Source organism: Saimiri boliviensis, chromosome 8 (assembly GCF_048565385.1).
Source record: "Saimiri boliviensis isolate mSaiBol1 chromosome 8, mSaiBol1.pri, whole genome shotgun sequence".
NCBI classification, from domain to species: Eukaryota; Metazoa; Chordata; class Mammalia; order Primates; family Cebidae; genus Saimiri; species Saimiri boliviensis.
Genome location: NC_133456.1, coordinates 75,234,469 through 75,256,863, shown reverse-complemented (window position 1 = coordinate 75,256,863; position 22,395 = coordinate 75,234,469). Strand labels below are relative to the sequence as shown.

The 22,395-nt window shown below is 46.2% G+C and overlaps 1 protein-coding gene and 1 long non-coding RNA gene across 3 annotated transcripts; one reads left to right on the top strand and one right to left on the bottom strand.

Moving 5' to 3' along the window:
* Positions 1 to 1,246: 1,246 nt before the first annotated feature.
* Positions 1,247 to 9,808, bottom strand: AHSG (alpha 2-HS glycoprotein). The gene is made up of 7 exons (XM_003926990.4): positions 9,507 to 9,808; positions 6,924 to 7,034; positions 6,217 to 6,301; positions 5,390 to 5,553; positions 3,785 to 3,886; positions 2,563 to 2,646; positions 1,247 to 1,936 (listed from the first exon to the last, which is right to left on the bottom strand). The coding sequence occupies exons 1-7, from the start codon at positions 9,717 to 9,719 to the stop codon at positions 1,631 to 1,633; spliced, it is 1,065 nt and encodes a 354-aa protein (XP_003927039.1). The 5' UTR covers positions 9,720 to 9,808; the 3' UTR covers positions 1,247 to 1,630.
* Positions 9,809 to 16,961: 7,153 nt separating this feature from the next.
* LOC120367597 (uncharacterized) lies at positions 16,962 to 22,363 on the top strand. Of its 2 annotated transcripts, XR_012518855.1 has the most exons (3): positions 16,962 to 18,495; positions 20,141 to 20,236; positions 21,950 to 22,363. It is a non-coding gene; the product is annotated as an uncharacterized LOC120367597 (long non-coding RNA). The 2 variants fall into 2 exon arrangements; XR_005581943.2 differs by lacking the exon at positions 20,141 to 20,236.
* The last annotated feature ends 32 nt before the right edge of the window (positions 22,364 to 22,395 follow it).

Sequence of the window (22,395 nt, the reverse complement as noted above, 5' to 3'; positions counted from 1 at the left end):
CCATGATCACTATGACCTCAGAGTCAGTCACCCTTACTGCTCTTCCTACAGAACAGGATAGCTGCCCATACCCTCTTCTCTGACTTCCATGACACCTAGTGGTTTTCTCACCTTTCTGGCCTTTCCTTCTTGTTACTGGAATATTGGCAAAACCTCTAGGCACAAGTGATAAGGTGAGTGTCAACACTTGATTCATTCTCCTTGGTTCAAAGTGAAGTCACTCAACTGGGTGTCAGTCCTACCCTCTAAAATTCCACCTGAAAGGGCCCAGCACTGAGGTCGATCAGAATGACTTAATGCTGAAGGACAAAACTTGAAATTTCCCAGGCACCATTCTAAAATGGGGAGTGTTTATTCCCATATGCTAGCTGAGCACTTGGACAGTGTCCACAAATGTCCACGGGATTCACCTATCCAGGTAATCATATCTAATTATACTATAAACCATAGTTTTAACTTGGGTCCTTAAAATAGACTGGCTAAAATCTATCTATTTTTACAATCCTGGATTGTAAAATGAAGTGTATACAGTACACTCAACATGTATTTTAAACATAACAACAGATGTAAAGTGAGGATCTTGTTTAATTACCAATCCCTCCTTACCTCGGTACTGGAGAAAACCAATGGATAGTTTATTCTGTATAAAGTTCAGGAGCTTGGCCCACCTTTACCAACGTTTTCTCTTTCTTATAAAATGAGAAGAATTATTTTCTAATAAAGAAATAGTCATATCTTGGCCAGGTGTGGTGGCTCACATCTGTAATCCCAGCACTTTGGGAGGCTGAGGTGGGCAAATCACAAGGTCAGGAGATAGAGAGCACCCTGGCCAACCTGGTGAAACCCCGTCTCTACTATAATACAAAATATTAGCCAGGTGTGGTGGTGCACACCTGCAGTCCCAGCTACTCAGGAGCTGAGGCAGGAGAATTGCTTGAACCTGAGAGGCAGAGGTTAAAATGAGCCAAGATCGTGCCACTGCACTCCAGCCTGGCGACAGAGCAGGACTAAAAAAAACATAAATAAAGAAAGAAAAGAAAAGAAAACAGGAAAAGAAATAGTCATATCTTATGGGTTGTAGGAAGATCCTAATCTCAATTTTTCCTGTAAAAAATACAGCAGATTTTTGTTCTCTGTTGACTCTATTTGCACTTTGATTTTGATTAAGGACACTGTGTGGTTGTTGGGATAATAGACTGTGCACGTGAGCGGAACTGGGATCAGGTCGGCAATAAGCATGACCACATTCAGCTTAGAACCTTCTTTATTAAGGAAGGTCTTATCAGGCACTTTTATTAACAGGTACATATAAGCTTAGAAAGAGCGTCTTTCAAAGTCACAGTTCTAGTGGTTTCTGTCAGGTCAACCAGAGGCAGAGAACACAATAATGGTGGCTTACCATCAAAATCATGACAAGTTGTCAACCTAATGCCTTCTGTCAAACACAGCCACCACCCCCTCTGCTTCTGTCCTGTGATGACGCAAAGTAGGGATTCAAGACTTGATATTAATGTAGATCACACGTGACACTTGTGTGGCCAGCAGACAAGGCCCCCACCCATGCCCAGGCTCGGACAACATGGTGGCTCCATTTTCTGTGCCAGACCTCCTCCTCGCTGCCATGTCTATCCTAGACCTTGAAGTGTCTGATCCTCCCTGGACACAGAGGAACCGCTGGCCCAGCAGCAGCACCAACTGCGCGTGTTTTCCGGAGGTGCCCCGCTTCTCCCGAGGCTGACTCCATTGAAGCTACACCCATAAAGATGTGGCGAAGGTCGTAGTGCGCTGGGTGCAACGAGCGTACTAGGGGATGTTCCAACCTAAAAGGTGGGCTAGCTTGAGGGCTAGCAGCTTCGCCACATGAAAGGGGTGGAAGTACGTCTAGGGAGAGGCCTGCCGCCTCAGCACCTTCTGGCTGGGGCTGTGGGGCCACGGGCTGGAAAGAGGACCATTTCCTTCAGTTAGTTTGCTTTCTCCTCCCAGGCAAGACCACCCACAGGTCCAGGTGGCACTCATACCCAATTTCCTCACATTATACATTTTTTATTTACAAAGTGTCTGGCAAGAAAGAACCTAGCGAGGTACAAGGGATTGTCATCAAGGTTACAAGGAGGGGGTGGCCCCAGTCTCACCAGGATTGTCTTGGTGATGGTGGACTTACATACCCCATGAGTAAAAGCATCCCATCTATGGCTTACCCTTGCCAGCACTGCCACCCTCTTTGTCAGCTGAAGTGGCAGCGACAGGGAGCTGCCAGGTAGATCTGGCCACCAGGTCTCTGCAACTCAGAAAACCACTCCCACCTCCCACAAATGAAAAGATGGCCTTGTCAACTACACAGTAAGACAGTTCTGCCCTGTAGTCACTAGTTGATGGGAGGGAAAGGAATAGCTAAAATATCCTTCCCTTTGTTGGTGATTCCACATACCCCAGTGTTGTTTCATATTGTGAGGTTCAGAAGCACAGGAGAGCAAATGTCCTGTAATCACTACTGCACCGCATAAATGTGAAGGGGTCATTGTATTCTGAAGGCCCAGGCAAGAATATTCATGGAGCTGTTACCTGTGATTGGAACACCGTGCAGGTCACTGCAACCTCTTCTCTGTTAAGCTTCTCAGTGAGTGTTGCCTTACAGAAGCCATATTGCTGCCCACAGAGGGAGAGGAGTAATTTTAATTGATTTAAAAAATGGATTACCCCTCCGATTTCATTGACACTCCAATATATCAAGGCAAAACAAAACAAAACAAAACAAAACTCTTAAATTAGTTTTAAAAACCATTTTTCTTAAAGTTAGTTTCTGCTTGTGGAAGGCATATAATACTGTATATCAGGTGTCCCTAAACTACGGCCCGCGGGCCGCATGCGGCCCCCCGAGGCCATTTATCCGGCCCCCCGCCGCACTTCAGGAAGGGGCACCTCTTTCATTGGTGGTCAGTGAGAGGAGCACAGTATGTGGCGGCCCTCCAACGGTCTGAGGGACAGTGAACTGGCCCCCTGTGTAAAAAGTTTGGGGACGCCTGCTGTATATAACATGGAAATACAGAAACACTTTGAAATTGAGAGAGATTACCCATAATCCCTTTCTGGTGGTGACCTGTAAGAACGACTGTTGACATTGATGCACTTGCTTCTTATTTTAAAATCCTATTAAATATGATTTAAAAATTGAGATCATTGTAACTATATGATGTTGTATCCTGTGGTTTTCACTTGCCGCAATAGCATTTTCTCACATCATTCATTATTCTTTGAAAACACAGTTCTTAGCATCTGCACAATTTTCTATTTACTCATGTGCATGTTTAATTCAATGACACCTTCCTATTGGACATACGGATCTGTCTTCTTTTGGTCTCTTTAGATCTATAAGAAATCATTTTAATAGATATATTCTGTCAAACATCACCAATGATTTCCTTAGACTAAAATCCTAGACATGTACATTACCAGCTCAAGGACTTGAAAGTTTTTGTATCAGAGTTATATGTCTGGAAACTCTGCACTTCACACTCCGAGCACCGGGCATGACTTGGCTTCATGAGCAAATAGTCTCTGTCTTTCTCCTAACTCCATGGGCTTCCGGTGAGTGAGATGATTTGGAGACGGCTCTTAAAGGGGCGAGGTGACACCCTAACGGAAAGCCTGCCACAGTCCACAGGGAGCAGGCATTTGCACTGTTAGCCTCCATCTGCAGCCCCAAGATACAAACTACCCAAGGGTGTTCTGTTCCACAACCAGTTTTGCCCCGAGTGGTAACACCCCAAGGTCCTGGCCCACTCACCTTTTGTGCCAGCGGGTTGCACGTGGCTTCCTCCGTGGCCTCCTTAGCAACGCAGTCAGGGGCAGACATTGTAAACTCCACATAGGTAGAAGGTGGGAGAGGCTGAGAGGAGTACATGAAAATGCTCTTGAGGAAACATGACTTAAAGTGAAAAGGGCAGACAAGGGGAGCAGGAAGCAGCCTCCTTTAGGGAACACCATTCATGCAGACCACGTGTGGGTCCAGAAGACATATCCCTGAATGGCTTACATAGGGCAGTTGCTATAGGATTGTGCTCTGAACTGCTTATATTTTAGAGATAGGGCTTGTGTCTTCCTTTGTGGGAGGGGCAGGTATCCCTTACCCATCAATCAACGTGGAGGTGAGTTTGCAGATAGGAAACAGGATGCAGAGGGCCAGCTTTAGACTGATAGGAGTGGAAACCCTGCCTCCCCCCAGCCCTCACTCTTGGGCTGCACTTGAGACCCAAGATTCAGTTTACTCCAAGATAGGGTGGGAAAGTGAAGACAGCAATTCGTCTTCCATCTGTTTCATAGAGCAGGATCAAATGAAAAGATTTAGGTGGAAGTATGGAAGATGTCACTTGAGCTTTTCTTTGGTATAGTAGTTGGAGCATATGGACACAATAAAATATCTGTTATTTGGTGTAGTCTGGGATGGGGATGTTCTGAGAATCACATATTCTGATTAATAGAATCGCCATCTGCCTGTAATCCCAGCACTTTGGGAGGCCGAGGCGGGTGGATCACGAGGTCGAGAGATCGAGACCATCCTGGTCAACATGGTGAAACCCCGTCTCTACTAAAAATACAAAAAATTAGCTGGGCATGGTGGCGCGTGCCTGTAATCCCAGCTACTCAGGAGGCTGAGGCAGGAGAATTGCCTGAACCCAGGAGGCGGAGGTTGCGGTGAGCCGAGATCGCGCCATTGCACTCCAGCCTGGGTAACAAGAGCGGAACTCCGTCTCAAAAAAAAAAAAAAAAAAAAAAAAAAAAAATAGAATCGCCATCTATACTAGTGTATTTCTGAGTATGCCGTAGCCGATATCTAGAATACATTTTGTAATTCTGTCACATTCAAACGTGCTAAACCACCTACACAGTACAATGAGATGTTTTCTCCAGTGACTCGAAAGGCATTTTAGGATCTTGCCATTATAAGCTTGTCAGCGTAAGTAGGCTCATGCCGTTATGAGTATTAATTACGAATCTGTGGCAGATATTCAGCTGAGATGTGTGATAATGGACCCCAGTGAATTTACAGTGAGTGCTTCTGGCCGGTGGACGTGGGAATCTCTACCCAATGATGCGGAGCTTTGGTTTCAGCTGGAACTGAGGGAGTGGGGACGTGCCTACCTGCAGCGGTGGCTGCTGGACGTTAGAGTGGCTCAGCATGGGGGACGCGCTGAGGGTGTTAGGGTCCTGATGACACTCGGGAACCTCATACCCCTTAGGACGTATTCTTCCCACCCAACACCTCCCCCCCCACCTTGCTTTCTCATCACTGCCCCTGCGACTGTTCTTCCCTCCTTCCCGCTCCACCACGTACAGTAAATTCCCGAAGTGCCACCGAACTGCCCAACCTGTCAAAAGAATCTGTCTTTACCACAAGCTGAACCCGGGAAATTTCCTCCAGCTGAAAAATGGAGCCATTGTTTTGAGCGTTGAAAGCGGCCAGGGCAGCATCCGCGGCGTGTACCGCCCTGGTGTCGTTCAGCGGGGCCAGCAGGGGGCAGTCTTGGCACACCTTGCGCACGTCCTCGGCAGAGTCTGCTCGGAGAGCGGAAACCCAGATGTGGGCAGCCATTCTCCGTGGCTGCGCCCCGGCTCTGCTGCAGCAGAGGGCTGAGGCATGCCCCACGTGGCTTCAGGCACTTTCTCTACTTCTTACTAAACCTTCAAGCGGCTCGTGCCATGCTGACATTTCTGCAGGAGCCCTTATCATCTCAGGGCAATTTTCACCTCTAATAAAACTTTTCATTTTTTTGAGACAGGGTCTCTCTTTGTCCCCCGGGCTGGAGTGCAATGGCGCAATGTCGGCTCACTGCCACCTCTGCCTCCAGAGTTCAAGCGATTCTCCTGCCTCAGCCTCCCTAGTAGCTGGGACTACAGGCGAGCACCACCACGCCCAGCTAATTTTTGTATTTTTAGTAGAGATGGGGGTTTCAGCATGTTGGCCAGGCTGGTCTCGAACTCCTGACCTCAGGTGATCCACATGCCTTGGCCTCCCAAAGTGCTGGGATTACAGGCGTGAGCTACCACACCACAAGAGTAGCTTCTTAAAACACAGTTTTAAAATCCCAGAGCCCAGGAAATTTGACTTCCCGTTTCCTCACCGACAAAGTGGCTAGAATACTTAAGTTGAAAATCATTCTGATCCCTTCCCCACTTTCTCTATAAGGAAAAAATAAGAATAAGAATAGTCATCCCTACCTGGACTGGAATCACATTTTGCATAGACCACGGAAAACTGGCCATTTAGTTTCAACAACCGGAAGTCACAGTCTCCTTCGACAGCCTGGAGAAAGAAACCCCCGTGAGGATGGCTGGCCTTCCCCTTCTCACCCGGGAAGGCTTCCTCCAAGCACAGCTGTCAAAATCGCCTTTACTGGGGGATCCTGAATCATTGCACTCTCTGCTTTCAGGAATACAACAATAAAGTTAAATGCTTGTAAAAATCAGTCCCAGGGCAGGTGGCATCAAATGGCAATTTTATTTATTTATTATTATTATTATTTGAGATGGAGATTCGCTCTTGTTGCCTAGGCTGGAGTGCAATGGCATGATCTTAGCTCACTGCAACCTCCACCTACCGGGTTCAAGCGATTCTCCTGCCTTAGCCTCCCGAATAGCTGGGATTTACAGGTGGCTCCCATCACGCCTACCTAATTTTTGTATTTTTAGTAGAGACAGGGTTTCACCATGCTGGCCAGGCTGGTCTCGAACTCCTGACCTCAGGTGATCCACCTGCCTCGGCCTCCCTGAGTGCTGGGATTATAGGCATGAGCCACTGCTCCCGGGCACAAATGGCAATTTTAGAGACTGCACCCAGGCTAGCCAAGGAAGTGGGCTGAGAAGCTGGATGAATCCGTGGAACTGGCCAAAGGGCCACCCACAGCCACCCTAAGAAGGGTACTCACATGCTCCGTCAGCTGTCTCACGCTACAGTTTGCCACAGGGGTGGGGTCCAGCGCATGGCAGGTGGTCTCCAGAGTGTCTATTTCCATCTCAAACACCTCTCCGAAGGGCCGCTGTGGAGACAAAGAGTGAAGCCGTGAGCAGCCCAGTCCTCTGATCTGTGGCGCGGGCCATGCTGTGCGCCCTCTTTGGGCTTGAGCGCACCACCCTTTTGGAGAGGTGAGCGAAAGCTCATTCTTACTGTCGGTCTGCAACTCGGTCTAGCTCTGAAGCGGCCTGTGGGGAGGACAGTGACCAGGGCTTATCTGGTCTTTGTTGATTAGGCAAGCACCAGATGATGCTCGCAAGGCGGAGGGGTCAACTTCGGCCTCCCGGGTTCTAGCGATTTTCCAGCCTCAGCCGCCCGAGTAGCTGGGCTTACAGGCGCGCGCTACCGTGCCCGGCTTTTTTTTTTTTTTTTTTTTTTTTTTTTTTTTTTTTTAAGTAGACACGGGTTTTCTCCATGTTAGTCAGACTGGTCTTGAATTCCCGACCTCAGGTGACCCTCCCGCCTCGGCCTCCCAAAGTATGGGGATTACAGGCGTGAGCCACCGCGCCCGGCCTTTATTTGTGATTCTTAAAATTTCACTCTTCAAACAGTGAAGAAAAATCCAGGTTTGGATTTTTCTCAGACAAGCTACAAAATAAGGTGGAGTCGGGTAATATCTTACTGTCTTTTAAAAAACCTTCTCTATCCCTGCCGCTCCTCCTTTCTTCCTTTTCACTGTTTACTTTCCTTCCTTCCTGCATTTTCCTCTTCCTCTAGAGGTTTCTGTTGCTGTTGTCCTTGACTTGTGCCGCCGATGCCGGCACGCAGCGAGGCTGCTCTCTCCTGTCCTCTGCTGGCGATAATGGGGAAGAGCATGTCTCCCTTTGAGGATACCGGTTGTCACTAGTGTAGACACTAGTGTAGACACATCAGTCTTTGGAGGTGTTCTTGTCGGTTCACCTGTTTCTGTATCCTGTCTTCGAAGCCTGAAAAATCCAGAAGCTGCAAGTATGCCTTTTCTCCCCTCAGTCCAGCTCTGCTTACCACTCATATTGGTTCTGCCTGGATCACTAGTACCTGAAGCCTCAGAATCTCCTTCCCGGAGAGAAGCTCTGCATTTTATGACGTCCAGGTATGCGCAGTGACGGCCTGAAAGCGTTCCCAGCACTGGTGAACAGGAATCGGGTTCACCTGGATTTCTCAAGGGACCCAACCCTGAAGCTCTGCCTTTAATGAAAATCACAATGCCCATTCATGATCACCTTTTCCCTCAGATATGCATGTTGCGTGTTCATTTCCCCTGAGTTGATCAGCGTTTCCTCCTGACTACCATTCTTTAATATGGCTACAGTACTCTTAAAATCCATCCGGAGCAATCCTGATCTCAAATACTGTCTCTTTGTGAGGTGCATGGCAGTCCTCAGTCAGTACAGGTTTCCTTCCTGTTGGCCTTATTTAAGGTTGTAAATTTAAGATTGTAAACTCTCGTGGGCACATATTATGCCTTTTTCACTGTTGTATTGGGTTGAACCATTAGAATGGCCAATATTTGGTTGCTTTTGATATAGAAAAATGGCAGTTTTATATGATTCGACCTAATATCTCTGGTTCTTGTCCAAGGAAGGCTTGTAATACATATTTGCAGAAAGAAATATCCTTAATCAGAAATAAAATCTAATTTCGAAACAGGCAGTAGACTGACAGCTTCTTCCCACATCTCCAGATCTCTTCACTGATCCCAAAGGTGTATTTCCAGCTTGATTTTTCTTGTCACTGGCTTCAGGCTGTGTGGGTTTCCTGTCTAGCGTGTGAGGAGGTGAATCCTGTTTATGCCAAGACTTCTCTCTGGGATGTGGATAACTCTCTTTGGGAGGCAGTTTGTGTAGAAGAAGGAACACAGATCTGAAATCAAATCCCAGCCTCAATATTTAGTAATTATATGATCTTGGGCAAAAAAAAAAAAAAAAAAAAAAAAAAAACAAAAAAAAAAAACAAAAAAAACCACCAACAACGATACAACAGAGCTGTGGTTTCCTCTTGCATAAGACAAGAACAACATACGTACCACACAGCACTGGGAGGCAGGGACTGGGAAGGAGTAAATGAGGTAATCTATGTGAAAGGGCCTGGCATATAGTAGGCATCTGCCAGATGCTAGTTTCATTCATTCTCAGTCTTTGTCAGAGAGAAACCAAACCAAAGGCAGATAAGTGATTTTCAGCCAATGGTAACTTGGCAACTTGGAGCTGGTCTCTTGGGTCCTAATTTTTCCAGCAAGTTGCACTTTACATCTGTGATCTGCAAACTACCATTTGAAGCATTTTTTTCTTCTGCACACCACCCCACACCCCACCCAGCTCCCTTCTGAGACCCACGACTTCCATACAGAATGTCTCTCCTCCTGCCCTCTGCCTACCCCTTCCCTCACTCATGGGAGGAAAGCAGAGAATTTACTCCTCTGTGGTTTCACTTACACTGGGAGATGCTGATCTTTTGAGGCACCTGGTTGAGCTCCATGTACAAATTATTTCAGCTCATACACAGCAGGTCCACTTACCCGAGGCCACACGGTTACTTTATCAATTTGGTTCAAGGTGTGTTTGTATCCTGAAGGAAGGTTTTGATTGATATAGTCTACAGCTGCCAGAGCTGCTTCCTCTGTTTCTGGATCATCGCAGTTCAGTTGTCTATAATGCAGCACTTGGCCTTGTGGGGCTGAGTGGCAGCCCCACAGCTGAGCAAGACAAAGGAGCAGGACGAGGGACTTCATGGCTGCCCCAGAGAGGTCCTGGCAGGTGTGCAGGTGGCTGGAGGCTTCAGGACAAACCCAGGTGCTCTGCTGGGAAAGGCAGACCCATGGAGGGTGGTGGGCTTTATTTATCTGTTGGAGCCTGCCGAAAGAATTGCATAAGGATACAGGATGATTTCTGCTTTCGTTCCAAAAAAAAAAAAAAAAAAAAAAAACCTGCAAACATCAGCCTTGGAAAAGCAAACAGTAAGTTAGGATGTCGCTGGTCCCCAGGAAATCTGCCAAAGTCCATGCTGCTGTGGGGGAGGTGCTCCAAAGTTTGCTTGGAACATGGTAATAGCAGCAAAGAGGAGACAGCTGAGGGGATGAGGTGGGCATGGTCAGCCTCAGAGTGCAGTGGGTCTGGCAGCAGAGGAAATGTCCTCTGCTGTGAGCTGAGCATGCCATGGGGTCTTTGAGAGGGAAGGGGGATACTCAGCAATTTGATAAAATCCTCTAATATCGGGGGAATTCACTTTTCCAAAAGGAGTCCTCCAGGGAGAACAAGGCCCACAGATATAGCAAAGGTACAGATATGCTACGGGAGATGTCAAGATTTGGGGGGAAGATTCTTGGAGAAAAGAAGAAACAGTGAGAGATGTTTCTGCCTGTCGTGGGGAGTGGAGGTGGAAGGAGGGAGTTCCTGTAGAAGGAACAGGATGGGAAATGACCAGCAAGACCACGTAGGGTTCTTTACCCCTTCTCTTCCTTCTCCAGACCTCACTGCCAGGGTCCTGCAGGTGACAACACAGATGGGCACTGATCTGAGTCTCCTAGCTGGCTGAGCATGATTAGCAACAGTAACCTAGTGCCCCAGCCAGCGCTCAAGCAGCAGAGGGGAGTCCTGATCTAACAGCTACTCATTTAACACAGCTCTGGGTTTGAGTCCAACACTGCAGGCTGAGACGCTACATGGACAGCTAAGGACACAAATGCCCCTTGAACACTCTTTGCAGACTCAGCAGAAAGGCCAGTGTGTCTTTCTGGACAGAACGCAGGGCCAGTGTTGACTCCAGGCATTGCCTGTTAAGTGACCCTTGACAATCCTAGGGGTGACCTCCAAGGAGGGCTGGCAGGACAGTGAGAGGCTTGGGAAATATCACACAAGGACCTGGTTTGGTTTAGCCTGAAGCAAAGAAGTCCTCTCACGGAGACCAACATGTTCTTCAAATATTTAGAGGTCATTTTTGTGTGTGGGTGGGTTTGTTCTCATGTTTGATACTGCTTCAGAGAAAAAAACTGGTTTTAAAAAAAAAAAGGAAGAAGAGGGGCCCCTCCAAAGGGAAGATCAATATTGTTTTTCTGGGATGAGGACCGGGGTGAGGGAGGGAAGTGCCGTGGTGATGGAGCAGAGATGGTAGCTGGGCGGACTGTTTTCACATTTGCTTCCAGCTGCTCACACACTCCACAGGATCTTAATGACAGAAGCTGGGAAGGTGTGACCAGGACTCCAGGCTCTCCCCAGGAGGGGGAACGTGACTCTTCCAGATGCAAAGCAAGCTCTGGTCGTCCAGCAAGATGATCCTCAAAGCCAGGGTCAACTTTCCATCAGCCTCATACCCCATTTCACTCAGGGCCCTGCCTCCTGAACTGTATGTGGAAGCTATGCTTTTCTTTCATATAATCTTTAAAAATACTGAATAAAGTGTGGTGTGGTGGCACACACCTGTAATCCCAACTATGAAGCCAGGATGACTGCGTCAGCCTAGGAGTGAGCTTTGATCACACCACTGCACTCCAGCCTGGGCCACAGCATGAGACCCTGGCTCAAAAAAGAAATATATTCACAATCTCATTATGCAGAGATAAACAGTGTTAATTGTTTTGGTGCATTTGTATCTTTTCTTCTATGTAAAATATGTTAATATAATTTTGATCATACTGCCTATACAGCTTTTAAAATTGTTTCACCTATCATTTTAACTTGAATATTTTCCTATGTCATTAAGTACACTTAAAAACACAACTACAGGACGGGCGCGGTGGCTCACGCCTGTAATCCCAAAACGCTGGGAGGCCGAGGCAGGCGGATCACAAGGTCAAGAAATCGAGACCAACTTGGCCAACATGGTGAAACCCCGTCTCTACTAAAAATACAAAAATTAGCTGGGTGTGGTGGCAATCGCCTGTAGTCCCAGCTACTTGGGAGGCTGAGGCAGGAGAATAACTTGAACCTGAGAGACAGAGGTTGTTGTGAGCCAAGATTGCAGCACTGCACTCCAGCTTGGCAACAGAGCAAGACTCCATCTCAAACAAACAAACAAACCAAATTAAAAAAAAAAATCCGTCACTTACAATGACTACCTATTATTCTATTCCATGTCTATACCATAATTCATTTAACCATTTTCTTATTGTTGGGCATTTACTTTATTTGAAATTGATCACCATCATATAAAAAACTACGGCTGGGTGCGGTGGCTCATGCCTGTAATCCCAGCACTTTGAGAGGCCAAGGCGGGCAGATCATGAGATCAGGAGTTCAAGTCCAGCCTGGCCAACATAGTGAAACCCCGTGTCTACAAAAAATTAGCTGGGCATGGTGGCAGGCACCTGTAATCTCAGCTACTTGGGAGGCTGGGGCAGGAGAATTGCTTGAAATCTGGGAGGCAGAAGTTGCAGTGAGTGGATACCGCACCACTGCATTCCAGCCTGGGTGGCAGTGAGACTCCATCTCAAAAAAAAAAAAAAAAAAAAAGAAACCACGTACACACACACACAAACACACACACACACACACACACACACACACACACACCACACTTTTTTTTAACTTAGGAATCTTTGGCTTTAAATTTATTTTTTTCTGGATAGATTTTTAAAAGTAAAATTATTGATTCTAATGATTTGGACATTTTTAAAGCTCTTAATTTCTGTAGTCAAATCGCCTACTTGGCTATGCCAGTTTATCCCCCTTCCATTTAGCTGTTGTGTGATGTCGGCTCAGCTGTTTTCTCTTTTCCTCTGCTACTGTTTTCATGCTGACTTTTGTGGGAACTTAGATATGTGAACACTATCAGAACTCTTTTTGTAATGTGATTTATGATTATCTTTGCTTTTATCTCAACTAATCCATATATCTAAGACTCAAACTAAAACAACTTTGGGATCAAGCTGAATCAAATGGTCCCTTAGATTTTTTTCAGTTTCCTTAGAAAGAAATGTTGCCATTTATTTACTGGAAATGAGGAAGAAATAGATGATGATTTGGTATGTTTTTCAAGATGGCTGTAGCATTAGTGCCAATGGGTCGCTCCCTTTGCCTGATGACACCAGTTTTAAACTTTAAAAGGTTCTTGCTGGGCGCGGTGGCTCACGCCTGTAATCCCCACACTTTGGAAGGCCGAGGTGGGTGGATCATCTGAGATCAGGAGTTTGAGACCACCCTGACCAACATGAAGAAATCTCGTCTCTACTAAAATTACAAAATTAGCCAGGCATGATGGCACATGCCCGTAATGCCAGCTACTCAGAAGCTGGGGCAGGAGAATTGCTTAAACCTGGGAGGCGGAGGTTGTGGTGAGCCAAGATGGTGCCGTTGCACTCCAGCCTGGGAAACAAGAGTGAAACTCCCTTTAAAAAAAAAAAAGATTCTCACATGCTGAATGTATGTGAAAGGCTCCTGTGTGATCTTCACATGCTGAGTGCATATACTCATGAGTGATTTGGGTCTGTTTCATCCAACCAGCTCCAGCTTCTTTGCATGCTGGTAGGAGACAGGCATTTCCTCTATTTTCTGGTCATTTCCTGCATGATTGTAGTTACTTTTCTGTGCATTTTTCTATGAGGCTCACGTCACAGCAATAAAACAATCCTCATTTCATTCAAACTGTGATGGCTGACAGTGTGTTGAGGATATCAAGGGCTTGTTAGAACTGGTCTAGGAGAACAGCCCCAACAGTCTAAGGAGCAGGAAAGGATCGACAGTCTCCAGGAGATGGCAGCAGGGCGCCAGGCAGTGCCTGCTGGGTGCAACCCTTGTGCGGCTGATGGCAGAAGTCTCAAGATGGCAGCTGTCTCCGTCCATTTGTAGTTCTATAAAGGAATACCTGGGGCTGGGTAATTTATAAAGAAAAGAGGTTTATTTGGCTCATGGTTCTGCAGGCTGTACAAGAAGCGTAACATCAGCATCTGCTTCTGGTGACAGCTATAGGCTGCTTCCACTCATGGCGAAAGACAAAGAGGAGCTGGCAGGTGCAAGCACATGGTGAGAGAGAGGAGAGATGCTAGGCTTTGTTTTTTTTTTTTTTGTTTGTTTGTTTTTTTTTTTTTTTTAGATAGAGTCTTGCTCTGTTGCCTAGGCTGGAGTGCAGTGGCACGATCTCGGCTCACTGCAACCTCCACCTCCCGGTTCAAACGAATCTCCTGCCTCCGCCTCCCAAGTAGCAAGGACTACCACCATGCCCAGCTAATTTTTGTATTTTTAGTAGAGACAAGGTTTCGCCATATTGGCCAGGATGGTCTTTATCTCTTGACCTTGCGATCCGCTCGCCTCGGCCTTCCAAAGTGCTGGGATTACAGGCGTGAGCCACGGCACCCAGCCGCCAGGATTTTTTTTTTTTTTTTTTTTTATAACAACCAGCTCTCATGGAAAATAATACAGCGGGAATTCTCTCATTACCACCAGGATGTCCTCAAGCCCTTCATGAATAATCTGTCTCCATGACTCAAACACTGCCCATTAGACCCTACCTCCAACATTGGGGATTAAATTTCAACTTGAGATTTGCAGGGACAAACATCCAAACTCGAGCAGCAGCTAAGGATAGCACTGGGGTTTCTGAATTTGTCTTTGCCAGGGAGCCACTAGGATAGGTGATGTATTTAAACTATTCCAAGACAGAATTCAGTGTTAATAGTTGCAGGCCAGGAACCAGAAGAAGAAAGAGCACCATAAGCTCAGGGTCAGTTTCTCAGAGGTTGGTTCCATTAGTGGACATGGGTGTAGGAGGAAAAGGATAGCTCTAGGAAGGTGGGAAATATCCAGTCATGCATCAAGAGCTAAGGTGATAGCTAGAAACCAGCCTCTCACAAAACAGCAGATGAAAAAGTGTGTGTCAGCACAAGCCAGAAAGATGACCGGTTTCTGTAGGAAGGAAATGGCAGTGGTTGGTTTTTAGGTCATTAGGTCAGGTTCAGGGCTCTGCCCTTTCTGGTACGTAAAGGACCCAGGCCCTGATAGACTGGGTCTTAATTTCATCCCGAGACTGGATGTTTCTTCATTCACATGTTCAATGAACAAAGATTTATTGAGCACCTACTATCTGTGTTATCAGCTTCCTGGACACAGAGTAATGAGAACCATGTGCTTGCTCTGAAGGAGCTCATCTTGACTCATTTAGTCCAGCAATACCTGATCAGCAAAGAACTTTGTTATTACATGAAACTATCATAATGTTATTATACAGACTATAATAATTTCCAGTGGAGACAGATTGGGATTTATTTCTCCAATGTAAAGCCCCAACGAATGGGATGCAAATCACCCTCGTCCAAGGACCCATCTGGTTTCTTGTGAAGGTCACTTAGCACCAAGTGGCCTGGAGGACATCAGCCCACAATTAGGAAGAGCCCCTTCTACTCAATGCCAAAGTTGGGAGATGTGGACCCAGCTGCAGCATGGCAAAAATGACCCTAAGTGATGGCTCCATCTTTTGGGTGGAAAAAGGGATCTGCAAACCTTCCTCCAACCCTGCCCTCATAACCATGACCTAGCTCTGCAAATCCAAACCCCAGAAAGGAAAATGCATTTGATAACGTGTAAAGGGAAGACTAAGACCCGGACTAGAGTAGGACAAGGGAGTGGGTAGAGGTGAAAATTCCAGCGGGCCTCTCCCTCAGGCTAGCTGCTTCTTACATTCTGTGCTCTAGGCCTCTCTTGCTGCACGTTTGTCCTGCCCTGGGGAAGAGACATAATCTAAACCCAGGATAGAAAAAATGTTTCTGGCTAAGCCCAGTGACTCATGCCTGTGATCCCAGCACTTTGGGAGGCTGAGGCGGGTGGATCACCTGAGGTCAGGAGTTTGAGATCAGCCTGGCTAACACGCAGAAACGCTGTCTCTACTAAAAACACAAAAGTTAGCCGGCATGGTGGCACATGCCTGTATTCCTAGCTACTCTGGAGGCTGAGGCAGGAGAATCACTTGAACCTGGGAGGTGGAGGTTGCAGTGAGCCGAGATCCCATCACTGTACTCCAGGCTGGGCAACAGAGTAAGACTCTGTCTCAATAAAAAGGAAAAATAAAAAATGTTTCTACTTCATCAAATCTTTTTTCTCTTTCAAGGGAAGTTCTTTTAACATTCAGGCTGGTGATCCTATGTGTGCAGTGGGTCCCAAAACACAGCAATCGTTGCAGTAAGCTTTTCACCATCACATAAGAAACAATGGGAAACCTTCCATTCTCTTTTGTGTAGTAGGAGGGAGACTTCCTACTACATACTGTTCAGTGTGCCCTTGACACTCACTGAAACATTCTGTCTTGTAAGAGAATCACTTCACGGCTAAAGAAATCGGGAGATTTGAGCTTTCCAGGCCTGGAACAGCAGCTCCTCAGGAAAACAGCATCATAGCTCCTAACTTCTTATCTGTAAAAGGCATGAGAGCTGTGTTATTCTTATCCTTCCTCCTTTACAGAGGAAAAAAGAAGGCGGAGGGGTTCTGGCATTTGACCACATCACAAACCAAGGAAATGACCGGGCCTGGATTTAGCCCAATCACTTTATTTCTGTCTTAACCCCAAACCAAAAGTATATGAGGCCCAAGAAAAGCTGGGGAGGCTGGCTGCTAGACACCCACCTCCTGCTAGACACTAAATTGAGCAAATCATTATTCTTAACAATAGGAAACATGGCTGCATGTTGCTATGTTAGAAAAGAAAACTGATTCAAACTCATTTTTGTTGATATGAAAACAAAAATGTAAAAAATATATATATATATAAAAGAAATAGCAGAATGTATTGAGTTCGGTTAACAATGAAATAATTTAAAAATTAGTTTGTGCTCATAATTTCAGTCAGTAGAAAATATCTGGATCTCAGTTTTTCCAAAAAGCACTTTGACTTGTTGACTTTAGTGATGACTCAGGTGATATTGGAGTTATCTCTATTTCAGGTTTGGAAGATAAATAAAGGGTAAATGATTACACGGTTTCTAATCAGATGTTTTTCAGGGAAAATGCTAGTCAATGCAAGTAATCACATTCACCTTTCCTGCCAGTTTCTGTCACCAAACTTTGATATCTTCAAAGCAAGGCGAGTGAGTAGCACCCTTCGGACAAGAAGGAAAAGGGCAAGTGAAATCATCATCTTCTAATGAGCCCCATGCTGTGCTTGCTGATGTCCTCAGATGTGGAGATTCTCAGAAGAGCCATGGCCTGGGCCATTGAAGGTTACACAGAGGCCACTGGAGTCAAGTAACTCATTGTACCTTATCACATTTAGGCACTTCTTTAACCATCATGTGGATTACTGGGATTGGAATGAGTCCCTTCAACAATGAGTCAATATTGAAGATTCTATGGATCCATTTATGGACACATATTGGGTATTCCCTGGACACATTCACTAACTTCAAAACTGTTTCTTGGACATTGTGCTAGGTGCTAAGGAAACACAAATGAAAGGTAGAATTCTTGTCTTCCGGGTGCTCACTGTTGGGTCTGATGCCATACAACTGTTGTGAACACGCAAGACAAGTGTAGGCTGTGGTTCTTGCCCTCAGCCTGAGCAGCACAGTCCTGAGGTGGAAGCGTTTCCAGATGACAGCAGTGTCCATGTCTTAGTTACTTTCGATTCCCAGCACCTGCCTGCTGCACAGCACCACTGGGCCCCAAACCTGACCACTGATGGGGTGCTCTGGACCAGCCCATCTCTCAATGCATAGCTTCCCTCTGCATTTGGTGTCTGCTTGAGGATGTGGAGCTGTGAGGGCCTCTCCAACGCTTTGGCAGCCCATGGAATATTGTTGCTTCACACTGATTACTAAGAGATTTTCTCTGCCTGCCTTGTAACCTCACCAGCAAACCCAGATTCTGCCCTCAGGAGCTACACAGTATCCAGACTCAATCCCTGGTCTCTATATTATGCTTTAGGACGTTATTTAGAGACATCTGTGCTCTATCCTGTTCCCCTTCTCTGGCCTCCAAGATCCCTAGTCTTTTAGATACTTCTCAGGTGAATTAGTTTTGAGACTACATCATTATCCTATTGACCAGGCAGGACTAGCACCGGTGATTCAATAATAGGATGAATCATCCTGTGATTAGGAGTGAAATTAATTCTACAGCTACCAAGGCTTATCTGGACCCTCAGAAGGATTAACAGGGAAACCGACAAACAGGTCCTTCTTCTCCATAGATTGCCTTGATGAGACTTATTGGATGTTGAGAGGGAAACTGTATGAGGCTAATGGAAGACCCGTAAGAGGAGCTAAGCCTTCCACTCTACTTGGATCTGGCATGGCTCTTGGCTGTAGCATTTCTTCACTCATTGTTGTCTGATCTCTTGAATACACTTAAGGATGTGGGGAGTCTTTGCCTCTCATGTTCTTGTTAGAATAGTAGACGGAGACAACTTGAAATTGAGACAGTGCAGATCACAGGGCCAGGGCAGCTAATTGGGTGATTTTCTATCTGTGCTGGAATTATGCAACAGGCAGCGAGATCATTTCATGGGTTAAGCAACAGATTGAGCCTCCAGAATACAGATTCTAATGGAGACTGAGCCATGGGAGGATGGATGCTTGCAGGAAGGTTAGGGTAAGATGGAGAGAGGCTGGATGGGTGGGAGGTAGGGGCATGGGAGCAACCTGATTAGGCGCTTACATTGAGAATCAGGATAAACCCAAGTCCAAACCCTGGTGCCACTATTTACTAGCTATGGGACCTACCTAGAGAGTAAATCTGGCTATGTCGTTGTTTCTTCATCTGTTAAATATGGGCAATGAAACCTGGCTAGTAGAGATGAGCTGAAAATAGTGAGATAACTTTTGCAGAGCGCTCAGCGTAGGGCCTGGCACATGGTAAGCTAACAATAAATGGGAGTTTGATTTTTATTTTTTTGAGATGAAGTTCCATTCTGTCACCCAGGTTGGAGTACAGTGGCAAGATCTCGGCTCGTTGCAACCTCCACCTCCTGGGTTCAAGGGATTCTCTTGCCTTAAGCTCCCTAGAAGCTGAGATTACAGGTGCCCACCACACCCAGCTAATATTTGTATTTTTAGTAGAGATGGGATTTCACCAAATTGGCCAGACTGGTCTCGAACTCCTGATCTCAGGTGACTCACCTGCCTCGGCCTCTCAAAGTGCTGGGAATACAGGTGTGAGCCACTGTGCCCAGCCAATAGATGAGAGTTCTTAATAGCCCTAATAACACACTAGTACTGAGAACACAAAGAGGTAACATAGGGAGCACTAAAGACCAAGATACGGTCTTTGCCTTCAAGTAGCCTATCTCTAGAAGCAATACATCCTAGTGGCTAAGAGTAAGGGCTCCTTAGCATTATCACCTCGGGCAAGTTACTTAACCTCACTGATTCCATTTTATCCTTCTGTAAAAGGAATAGCAGCAATGCATACTTCAAAGGACTAATGAGAGCATTAAATAAGATAGTATGCTTAGCATTCCTGGCATCAGGTAAGCGGCTATATTACCACTTACTCGGATAGTAGAAATTTAACAGGTAAAGACTGCTAGGGGGCCACATCTTTTTGCATCAACATGCTGGCAAAGAGAGGGCTGTACGTCAGCAACTTCCTGTAACAAGAGAAACCAGAAAGAAAGGGGGATAGTGGCATTGTAGGAAAATAACCGATCAATCTTTCCCTATTCTTTGTGCTACAAAGAACACCACTGTTCCTGAGCTACAAGGAACAGTTGCCAACTCAGGGAAACCAATGAGGCAAGACGCAAGGAGGAGAGGGCAGAGTGGCTGGTGGGGGCTCGGGACGCAGAGCACACAGCTAAGTCTCCGGCAAGGTGCAGAAGCAGGCACAGAGGTGCTGGGGCACTGAAACAGGGTTCAGGAAGGAGAGGGGAGCAGCTCAGAAGCTTCTCTAGGAGGGGATTCCAGTAGGCATTTAAAAGATTGTGTTTGCCCAGAGGACTTTCAGCTTCCCACTGGAGTCTGCAAGTATAATCACCAGGGCTGGCATCCCAGGTGTGGGAAGCTGTGCTTTTGGAATGCTCTGCTGTAGCTGTTGCTGTCTTGAAATTCTTTTGTTGTTGTTGTTTTTGTTTTGAGACGAAGTGTTGCTGTGTTGCCCAGGCTGGGGTGCAATGGCATTATCTCGGCTCACTGCAACCTCCGCCTCCTGGGTTTAAGCAATTCTCCTGCCTCAGCCTCCCAAGTAGTTGGGGTTACAGGCGCCTGCCACCATGCCCAGCTAATTTTTGTATTTTTAGTAGAGACGGGGTTTCACCATGTTTGTCGGGCTGATCTTGAACTCTTGACCTCAAGTGATCCACCTACCTCGGCCTCCCAAAGTGCTGGGATTACAGGTATGAGTCACTGAGCCTGGCCGAAATTCTTAATGAATTTTTAGCAAGCGCCCTGGGTTGTCATCTTGCATTGGGCCATGTAAATCATATAGCTAGTCTCATAACTAGTACATTAGAGAAACCAGGTGCTGTAGGATTTGCAGGAGAGTGAGGGTACGGAAAGTGGATCGTTTCTAGCTGAGGATGGACAGAGGGAGAGGAAAGATGGTATTGTGGACAGGGGACACTTTGAATTGACCCTGAAGGTTGGCAGGATTTGGACAGATAGAAATGGGAGTTTGGCTATTCGTTGGAAGGAATATGTTGGCAGAGTTGAAGGTAGGAGTATGGACCTTGCTTAAAGGGAATGGTAGAGATCCTTGTGAACCTGGAGCCCCTGCTCTTGAGGCGCTCACATCTGGAATACCGTGCTCAGCTGGCCTTTCTACAGGGAGCCTTTCAAGGCTGTTTATTTATTTGAGACAGAGTTTTTGCTTTTGTTGCCCAGGCTGGAGTGCAATGGTGTGATCTTTGCTCACTGCAACTTCTGCCTCGTGGGTTCAAGTGATTCTCCTGCCTCAGCCTCCCAAGTAGCTGGGACTTCAGGTGCACGCTACCACGCCCAGCTAATTTTTTGTATTTTAGTAGAGACCAGGTTTCACCATGTTGGCCAGGATGGTCTCAATCTCCTGACCTTGTAATCCTCCTGCCTTGGCCTGCCAGAGTGCTGGCATTACAGGCATAAGCCACCACACCCATAGGCGTTTTAAATCCTTTCCTCCAAGTGCCACTCTGCTAGGTGCCTGCCCAAGTAATAAATTAAATCCAGCCATGTTATTCATCGAAATCTCAAAGCAAGGGTAGGGACAAGCAGTTTTTTAAAGAATCAGAAATTTTCCATTGAAAATATGGTTCTTGAGGCTGGGCGTGGTGGCTTACATCTATAATCCCAGCACTTTGGGAAGCCAAGTTGAGAGGATAACTTACGCCTAGGAGTCTGAGAACAGCCTGGTAATATAGTCAGATGCTGTCTCTAGGAAAAACAAAAACATGAGCTATTGTGGTGGCATGCATCTGCAGTCCCGGCTACACTGGAGCCTAAGGTGGGAGGATTGCTTCAGCCTGGGAGGTGGAGGCTGCAGCGAGCTATGATCTTGCCACTATACTCCAGCCTGGGTGACAGAATGAGACTCTGACTCAAAAAAAGGGGAAAAATTGTTATAAATAAAAGAAAAATACTTAAAATAGGTCAAATAATAGATCAAAGACAGACCAAGGGAAAAATCAGTTAAGAATCCCCATCAAGCTGGGTGTCATGGTATGTGCCTGACAGTTTCATCAGCTTCTAGGAATATCTAGTAGCTGATGAGACTACTAGGAGCCCAGGAGTTTGAGTCCAGCCTGGGCAGTGTAGCAAAACATCATGGAAAGAAAAGAAAAGAAAGAAAGGAGCAGAACAGAACAGAACAGAACAAGAGAAGGGAAGGGAAGGGGAAAGAAAGAGGGAGGGAGGAAGGGAAGGAAGGAAGGAGAGAAGGAAGGATGGAAGGAGGGAGGGAGGGGGAGGAAGGGGAGGGAGGGAGGGAAGGAGAGGAAGGAAGGAAGGAAGAAAAAGAAAGAATGAAAAAGAAAGAAAGAGAAAGAGAGAGGGAGGGAGGGAGGGAAAAGAAAAAATATATAATTCTCATCATCTAACTTTCTCTCTTGGTCTTGTATGTCATAATTCCTGTGTAGGGATTTGCACAGCTGGCACGTGGCAGAGGCAGAATTCTGAACAGGATCTAAATCCTGCCCCATGTCCTGTGCCCTGCAGTGCGACAACTCCTGCTTCACTCCGTCAGGGTGGGTTTTCCCAAACAGAAGCCTGGACTGGTTCAGGAAACAGTGCAAGTGCTGGCACTTATAAAATCATCTAGAATCATGCCACAGTGACACAGATGAGAGACAACATAAAAAGAAAAAGGCGTTTTTCTTTTAAAAATCTCACCATTTCTACCTTCAACTGACTGTCCTGAGGTCTGCATTTGAAATTGTATGTCTATGAACATGATACGACTGTCATTATTTATGTTAACTCAGCATATCGTGAACGACATGCCAATGTACATTTTGTTGCATTCCTTGATTTGCATAAATATTGAGCTTTGACACTTGTTCAATAAGCTTGGATTTTTCTTTCC

Bases quoted from the DNA above. Each gene is read 5' to 3' on its own strand.
- AHSG (XM_003926990.4), bottom strand. From the start codon at position 9,719: ATGAAGTCCCTCGTCCTGCTCCTTTGTCTTGCTCAGCTGTGGGGCTGC. The intron at 7,035-9,506 runs GTAAGTGGACCT...TTGTCTCCACAG, and splicing joins AAGTAACCGTGTGGCCTCGG to CGGCCCTTCGGAGAGGTGTT. The intron at 6,302-6,923 runs GTGAGTACCCTT...TTCTTTCTCCAG, and splicing joins TGAGACAGCTGACGGAGCAT to GCTGTCGAAGGAGACTGTGA.